This window comes from Leguminivora glycinivorella, chromosome 19, assembly GCF_023078275.1.
Source record: "Leguminivora glycinivorella isolate SPB_JAAS2020 chromosome 19, LegGlyc_1.1, whole genome shotgun sequence".
NCBI classification, from domain to species: domain Eukaryota; kingdom Metazoa; phylum Arthropoda; class Insecta; order Lepidoptera; family Tortricidae; genus Leguminivora; species Leguminivora glycinivorella.
In genome coordinates this window covers 7,839,707-7,848,617 of record NC_062989.1, presented here as the reverse complement: position 1 = coordinate 7,848,617, position 8,911 = coordinate 7,839,707, and the positions used below count along the sequence as shown (strand labels likewise).

The 8,911-nt window shown below is 36.0% G+C and overlaps 3 protein-coding genes across 3 annotated transcripts in view; 1 reads left to right on the top strand and 2 right to left on the bottom strand.

Annotated features, from left to right (window-relative positions):
• Positions 1-365: 365 nt before the first annotated feature.
• LOC125236699 (centromere protein J-like) lies at positions 366-3,944 on the bottom strand. The gene is made up of 3 exons (XM_048143616.1): positions 3,490-3,944; positions 2,634-2,838; positions 366-1,980 (listed from the first exon to the last, which is right to left on the bottom strand). The coding sequence occupies exons 1-3, from the start codon at positions 3,840-3,842 to the stop codon at positions 1,762-1,764; spliced, it is 777 nt and encodes a 258-aa protein (XP_047999573.1). The 5' UTR covers positions 3,843-3,944; the 3' UTR covers positions 366-1,761.
• Positions 3,926-6,791, bottom strand: LOC125236698. The gene has a single exon (XM_048143615.1). The coding sequence runs from the start codon at positions 6,770-6,772 to the stop codon at positions 3,947-3,949; it is 2,826 nt and encodes a 941-aa protein (XP_047999572.1). The 5' UTR covers positions 6,773-6,791; the 3' UTR covers positions 3,926-3,946.
• Positions 6,792-7,779: 988 nt separating this feature from the next.
• Positions 7,780-8,911, top strand: part of LOC125236443 (nardilysin-like) — a 50,125-nt gene continuing 48,993 nt past the window's right edge. The window contains 1 exon segment of the mRNA XM_048143251.1: positions 7,780-8,031. Within this exon segment, the coding sequence (XP_047999208.1) occupies positions 7,802-8,031 (230 nt within the window). The 5' untranslated portion in view covers positions 7,780-7,801.

Sequence of the window (8,911 nt, the reverse complement as noted above, 5' to 3'; positions counted from 1 at the left end):
TACAACTTTGGCCCCTTGTATAACAAATAACTATTATTTTAAGAACAGTCAAGTTCCCTATTGTATGATGGGTTTAAATATGACAGCCGTCAAAACATGGCTTTTTAGGGCCGGTTGCATCAAACCATCTGTCACCGTTAAAACGTTCGTTAAATTTTATTGTATGGAAAGTTCCATAGACGTCTGCTGCGTGACGATTATGTGTCTGTCAAATGTGGTGGATGCAACTGGTCCTTAATTGAACGAATTTTACTTTCAGCCGCCGAATTTAGAGACAAGGCAATCCAGTTAGTAGTGTGGTATTTTAAAGACAAGCAACATTAGGATTGTAGTATTGATTGTTTATATAAATAAAATTAGACATATAAACAAGCGTTTTTAATTGTACATCTTGGCTTAGGTATAAAATATATATTAAAATCTGCAAAACATATACATTGGCACATTTTTATCTGGCAAGGGATAACGTCTTTATTTATTGAACAAAACATTATTTAATACGCCAGCGTTATATACAAATTAAATGTGAAATCAAATTTTATTCATATCATACAAATTCAAAGTAGCTTTACATAATATTATCGTCACTACTTTTTAAAAAACTTGTATCTTCGTCTGTCAATGAAAAGAAAATTGTAGTAAGTATGTATGGAATGCATATATTATGCAAGTCTATAGACTTACTGCGTTTCAACTTTGAGGAACAGCGTGAGATACGAGATTTTTTAAAGTAGTGACGATATTCTGATGAATCTTAGAAATTATAACACATTATTGCATCAGCTCTCATTTAACCAAATTTTGTATAATTCCGTGTCATAGCCTAAATAACATATAAAAGAAATGAGACTAATCTATTTCAAATTAATTGAACTTCATTTTATACAAGTTAATTACCACGAGGCAAAATGTGCTTTGGCCTAATGAGTTTACTACTTCATGACACCAACGTCTCTGACAAGTTGCACATTATTACGTCCACCGGTATTCCTAAGGGCCCTCCCACATCTAGCATGCTTTGCCATAATACAGTTGGCCCGACACTACGCTCGCGAGACGCTAGATGTGGTGGCCCTAATAATCGAACTATGTGTTACCGTCAGGATCGTAACAAATGGAAATCCGGGATCTCTTCCTACCCCTTTGAGAAACAGGTGTGAGTGTATGTATGTTACCGTGAAAAAGTTCAATAGAGTTGACGAGTGTTGCATTGCACCAAATGGCTAAATCAATCTGTCACTAAAGCGTTCAGTATATCCTATTGCATGAACTTTCACTCCTGGTGTCGTAGCCGAATGGCATTTCTTAAACGCCGTGAATAGTAGTGTGGTTCTGTCACACCACTACGCAAGAGCGATAGAGATAGATATCTACGAGCGTTTCGTTTCGTGAGCGTTTGTGCCATTCGGCTACGTACCCTGAGTTCGTTAGTCCGTCAATCGTGATTGATGCAAACAGATTGTGGCTACAGGATACCTTGTGCACCCTTGATGCTAGGAGTATCCCCTCTCGCCGTGTCTCTTCTATTTGCACGGGAGTGCTATCTTTTGTTCGTTTTTATAGCCGATAGATCATAGCTTATTAGCTCGCGGTGGGACCAAAGCCTTAGGGTCGGTTCACACCGGAATGCCAGCGACGCGGCGAGCAGTTTAGTGTGAAATAATTTTAAACTTTTTTAGTCGCGCGGCCACTCGCGGCGCCGCGCGACTTGGTTGAGTTAGTCTAGTAATATCTACTAGTCTTTAAATATGTAGATAAAGTTTAAAATGATCTCAGCAGCGGCGGCGACTTCTGTTGAAAAGTTTCTGACGCCCAATCTTTCACTTTATAAGGCCTACCTAAGTCCCAATCAGCTCGGCACGGAGTCCATGATGAGGTTCCCGTGTTTGTCCTTGATGCGGACCCGGCCAGAGCGTACCGGGTTTCTGCCGTGCCGTCATTGTATACCAACTTCACTGTGCCGTCGGGGAACTCGCGACGCTGTAACATGTTTGTTAAAATTATAACAGAAATTCTAATAAATGATACTAAGGCGGCAAATTTAAAAAATATAGGCTTTGCCCCTAGTTTATCTACCCAAAGAAAATTTGAATATCGCGCTTCTTTTTACTGTTAAGATTTTCTTAATCATCTGTAGTCCTTATAGAGCATTGCATCAAACCGTCTGTCACCATTAAGGCATTCGCAAAATTTTATTGTATGGAAATTTCCATAGACGTCTGCTGACGATGATGTGTCTATCAAATTTGGTTGATGCAACTGGCCTAAGTCATATATGTATACTAGTTTGATCACCCAACTTTTCAGTAGAAAAGATGAGAAATGTAGCAAACTTTTATGTCACGCATTTTTCTACTGAAAATAAATAAATAAAATAAATAAAATTCGTTTATTTCAGATCCATCATTGATCCATAAGATGTTAGTACAAAAAATAAAAATAAAAATTTAAGAGCTATGTTAGTTAGTTTCTACATTAAACACTAAGCTAATAACTAAAACTAAGATCTACAGCAAGTACCTAAAGAACTATTAGGCAGATGTGACGAGTCGATAAAGTTGGCTCGTCAGACTCAAGGACGGAGGCCTTTTTGGATCCACACTTGGTCAGACTAAATATATGTTTGTAGTCACCTTATGGTCCTTAGTGTGGACTTCGACTTGCCCATTAGGGAAGACCACACGACGTTCGCCCGACGCAGAGGCAGTGAGAGTGGCGCCATCTGGGAACCGCCATTCTTCGCGAACGTGAGGGTTCTTCGGGTCGTAGTAGCGGACGGTACCGTTTGGTAGACGGATCTCGGAGGAACCGTCTTTGTAGCGCTTCTCTACTTGGCCACTGAAATGTTACAATATAGTTTAGTAATTTAGTTTAATTTGCATCATTTTGATAGACAAATTAACTATGTTTTAAAGAAGAATGGGCAAGAGAGTAAATTTTTTAAAAAAGCATTTCTTTTACGAATATGCCACTGGGTTTATTTTTGTATTAGATGACGTAGGTAATCATATGGTCTCCGCTAGACTATTAGGATTAGAGCAGGTATACCGTCCGAGGTATCTCAGCAATTCCCGAAAAATTTGTTAATTTGGATCACATCTTTGATTCTGATAAAAATTGGTAGGCTGATAGAGTCCATGATGCTGAGCAAGATCCACTAGGTTTTTCAAAATTTCCTAGGTAGTTTATATGAAAATTTCCTTTTTTGTTACCGAAAATGTATAGAAATCTGGTAACAAAAAAGGAAGGTTTCATACAAACTACCTAGGACATTTTTGGAAACCTTGTGCATCTTGCTCAGCATCATGGACTCTATCAGCCTACCAATTTTTATCAATATCAAAGACATGATTTAAATGTACATTACTTTTCGGGAATTGCTCATATTTAAGTAGTTATTTCAATATTATAGGATAAATTAAGATGTCATTTATCAAAATATTCAGAAGTGATCAACGTGCAATCAACAAATAAATTAAAAAATCTTACTCAGGAAACTCCAAAACTTCCAATCCATCAGGATGAGTTGTATGATAAGTTTTTGTTTCAGCATAGTAATACTTTATCCTTCCTTCATTGTAGAAGTTTTCCTTTACATCCCCATTGTAATACACAAACTTAGAATATTTGCCATCAGCAGACAGATGTTTTACATTGCCATTAGGGAATCTAAGTTCTTTAGAACCATCAGGCTTTCTTATTTCAGTAGGGGTAAGATCTGTCTTTGTTATACTACTTTTACTTGGTGGTTCTAAAGTTCTATTATCTAAATATTCTCTATTTATTACTGTAGGCATCCTTTGGCTGCTACAGCTATACGTTCGGTTGGTAACAGTAGACATTGGTGATGTAGATCTGCCTTGAGAGTGATTAGATCTACTAGAACTGGGTAAATAATCTGGCTCATGGTTTATCACAGGTACTGGTGATTTGTGAGATCTGTGGCTTAATATAGACACTGGAGACTTGGATCTATTTGAAATGGATCCAATTGGTTGGCTGTGAGGTGACAGTTTGGAGACTTGGATTCTCTTGTACAACCTGAATTAGATCTGTGAATGAAGAAGGTATCATGTTTTTGACTGATATTTGTTTTTTCAAAACTGTGATTAGAACTTGAGTAGCTTGATCTAGGTTTTTCAATAGGTTCATCTTTTGAATGTTCTTGAAATCTCTCCATGTATATTTTCTCTAAGCTATTGTCATTTTCATTATCTGATGCTTCTCTTCCGCTAAGAGATTCTGTGTCACCTAAACTTTGTCTTTCATATTGGCCATCATCATCATCAATATCGTCAGAGGGATACCTGTCTATATTCAAAGTATGATTCCTTTCAGTTGGACTCATTACATCTCTCTGGCTAAAGTACTTTGCATACCGAGATGTCACATTGAGATTGGGGACACTTTTAGCCCTGACTCTGAGTGTATTCTTTGGAGCCTGCACTCTGCTTCTACTTTGCCTTTCCATTTCTAATGTTTTATACTTCATATCAGCATCCTGCACTACTTGAGCCTGAGCACTCTTAGCCTTAGACAACTTCTTGTTGATTTCTTCCAAATATTTCATATTAGTCATTCGCCTTGTAATGTCGTTGCTATGTTGAATCCTGCGGTTTTCCTTTTTTAACTTTTCTACTTCTTCCTGCAAATCTTTCTTTTCTTTCTCCATAATCTTTAACTGATTACGAAGTCTTGCGGCTACTGTGGTGTATTTGGCATCCTTTAGTCTCATTTCTTCTTTCAGATCACTTATTTCTTTCTTCAGATTAACAACTTCATCTTTGTCTTTTTTATTAAGCCGACCTCTCATCTCTCTCACTTGCCTTTCATAGATTTGCTTTTGCTTGGTCAATTTCTCTTTTTCCTCAGCTAAATAATATTCTGATAAAATTTTCTCCTCATTAAACTTTTGCTCAAAGGTTGATTTTTCTTCATAGAACTTTTGTTTCTCCATATCAATTTCTTCTCTCATTTTCGTTAAATTTGTATTTTCTTTTCTAAATGTTTCAATTTCATCCTCTAATTCATGGAGCCTATCTTTTAAGAGTTCACTTGTAGCAACTAATTTAGCATTCATTTCTGCCATATTTTCTGTCATGCTGTCAATTTCTTTGTCATTATGACATTGTTCAACTTGTGATTGTTTGTCAGCCTCTTTTGTTGTTTTATTTGTTTTATTATTCTGGACAACCTGATTTTTATTACTTTTGGGAATATCATGTTGGTTGTTGGATTCTTCTATAGTGTTATTACAAGAACAGCTACATTCAGAAGAGCATGCATCGCTACAACACTCTGTGTATTCGCTGTTGCAGTCAACATCACTCTGACAAGTTTCATTTCTAGTCTGAGGAATGTTGGGGTATAAGGTCATCAGTTTAGGATTGCTCGCTAAACATCTCTGCATAATTACAGGGGTACTATCCCCTGAATATTCTAAACTACTGCCCTGTAAAAATCTATTGATAAATGAATTGTTTAAATTGAAGCTTTCACGATCCACTTTGTTTTCAAGCAGTTCAAACATATTTTGCTCTGCCATTTCCCTCTCCTGTCTTAGTTTGATGAGTGTTTCATCGCAACTGATGTCGGAAAGAATGCTTTTTGCAGGAGAAGTAAAATTTTTATAATAGTCGCTTTGTTTGAGTTGCCGAAGGAAATCATCCTGTTCTTTAGTCAGGACTGCGGCCCAGGTTTTGCCCTTATTTGCCAGTATTGGATGTTTTCCTGTAGGTAATTGTAATTTAATTTCTCTTTCTTTAGGCGGTGAAGGTGGTTTTGGACCATGCAGTTCACAATTGCTAGAATCAACTTTACTAGACAATTGCTTGTTATTTCCTTGCTTGACTGACTCTTGAGTTTTAATATTGGCTTGTTTATCACATACTTCTTTTGATTGAACTATTTTGTCATCAGCAGGTTTCTTTTTAGCTTCAGGTCTTGGTTTAGAAACCACAATTTGTACATTTACACTTTTTCTTTTAGAATTATCTGATGATTTAGTATTTTTAACTATCTCAGGTCCTTTTTTCACATCAGAAGCCTTTTTCCAAGGCAAAGCATATGTACTCTGTATGACAGGTTTGTTTTTCTGCAGCCCAAAGCGCGTCAAGCCTTCACCTCTCTTTAGAAATGGTTTCTTACTTTTATTTGGGGGACCTTCTTTTTGTAAGATTTTGGGTTTGGGTGCATCCAATTCATTTTTAAGTTTTTCAATTATTAGGGCTTCAAAGTCTTTCTTAGGAGTCAGCACTGGCATATCATCTAAAGATATTTGTTTCTTAGCTAAAGACTGTGTACCTGCACTTGTCCCAGACTCTGTTGGTGCTTGAGATGCATTGGAAGCTTTGCTTCTGCTAGATATGGGAGAAGTGATAATGAATTCCGATTCTTGGGATAGGTTGAGGACAGCGACGCCTTCCACTAAGTCCTGTTGGTTCAATTGCGATTTACTTGAGTGCAGTCGCGGCGTCGGGTCTGTCGAAGATTCCGAACTTAGCAAGCTCCGAAATGTGTTAAAGCTCGTACTTGCACTGAACTGACTGACGACCTCCGTAATGCTGGAGTTCCGCGGCGACTCTTGATACAATTGCCGCTGTTGAAGAAGTTTGTCCTGTTGTAACAACTGTAGCTGACGCAGCAAATGTAGTCGCTCCAATATTTGTGTGGGGGACAGCGACACGTCGCTTTCTGAATACGATTGGTTCATTGCAAGAGTTTTAATAGCACATTTCATACAACAAGTAAACACTAATAACAAAAATCCCATAAAAATCCTACAAAGTTGATTAAAATAAAACTGAGCGTTACAAAATACAAACTGAAACTTTTGACAGTGACAGCGCAGGCAACAGTTGCTCAGTGTTACCCAGGTATGTTTTTTAGATTTACGAGAAAATAAAGTGTAGTTGAGCAACGCATGTAACACTTCTCGAGTTGCATGAGTTCATTCGTAACAATAACTGTTAACCATTAGGCTTCCCGTATGAATGTTCTTGTAATGGTGGTTAAGTAAATAAGACCTTGATCAGTTCAATGTATTTCACTTCTCTATTAAAATTTCTCTAAAGTTATTGCAATGCTTAAAGACAGTGTTACAGTTCAGATCTGTCAGTGAAACTGTCAGATTGCATACAAGTTTTTTTTAAGATTATGAATTTTTAAGACTGTCTGTGGGGAACCTTAAAGTGTTCATGCACTACTTTACGAAAATAAGCTAAGATTTTGTTTTGATATACTATCAGTAAGGAACCTGAAATAAGAATGCCTTTGAAGTGTCCTGTAATCCACAATCCCTTTTAACACATTCGTGGACACGTATGCTATAGTATACGCGTAGTCATTTGTTTCCTTTGGTCTAGAAGTCCGTGAACGTGTAAATAACCAATTACAGATAAAGAACAGCATTGCTACACTATTCTAGATAACTTACGCAAATTTGGTACACTGGCAACTTTAGAAAATGATACCACAGATAATCTAGGAATGGAGACATGATGGAGTCCAAACCAAGTCCAAACATTCAATGCATGTGAAGTCATTGCTGCCAACTACTCATGATTACAATAAAATTGATTTATCATTACGTATGTATCTCCCAACATTAGTAGTAGTATTCAATCAAAATAAAATTATTCCTTATATAAAATTTGAATATTTCATAATTTTATCAAAGTTTGATCAACATAGATAAAATAAATATTTTAGAATTCTGTGTTGTCATGTGTTAAATTTAAATCTTATCAAGTGTCAATCAAAGTTGCACTCATTGCAACATTGGGCCATGCTGTGCCCATAAATGTCAAAATTTCTGTCCATCTTTATTCAAAAATCATTTGATTATTCACGAGCAAAACACTGCGTATTCACCATGTCCAAAAGAAGTGGCTTTCATAGAGCCCCGAAATTTAAGCCCGAAGTGAAAGTGATCCAAAAGCCTCCTAGGCCTACTATAAACATGTTTAGAACTGAGAAAGTTGAGGTTCTCCCAGAACCTATAAAATCCGAGGCTGATAAAAAGCTTTACAAGTAAGTTTTTCTTATTTTATTTATTAAACAGGTAATAAAAATAACATTGATGCAATTTGATCATTAATAAGTGTTTTGGAGACGTTCGATGATTTATTTTTCAAGGTTTATAGAATTAGTTTCCCCATGATTTGTGCTGAAAGGAAGTGTAAGAAATAGGCCATAGGTAATAATTGTTTTTGTAGATGGTCATTCTTTAAATTCTTATATTTACACACACAATATTTAGTATATCAAGTAATGTTTAGTATCTATAGTTAAATAAATTATTAGTAATTCTTTTTAGGGTTCCGTACCAAAAAGGTACAACAGGAACCCTTATGGTGCGACTCTGTCCGTCTGTCACATTCCTAAATATCTCGAGAACTACTAATGCTATCAACTTGAAATTTGGAATAGTTATAAACATTGTAAACCTCTACAAATAGAAAGTATAATTTTTTTAAATATATTAATTTTAATTGTAGAAAATGGCCAAAATGAAAGGGGGGCAAACTGTAAATTTCAAGTTACTAGGTCAAGTGGGGTATCGTTGGAAAGAGCTCAAATTGAACGTAAATAAGCTATATTTTATAATTTTTTTGTTGTGGAAAAAAAAAGAATTTTGAAGGAAAATGTAAAAAAAATACCATTCCCCCCCCTTATCTCCGAAGTTTACCAACGAAAAATTATGAAAATTTTAGTAAACATTGGTTTTATGCTAAATATTACAGGAAAAATATAATCGTGTTTGTATTTTGAATACTTTTTTTTTAATTCACAAAAAACTTTTCAGATTTTTACTTTCAATTTACCCACCCTTGCGGATGTATATCGTACTTCAAATTAATACGAGATGTTACATAAACCATCTTCTGTCCAATAAAGTAAAAACTGTTTA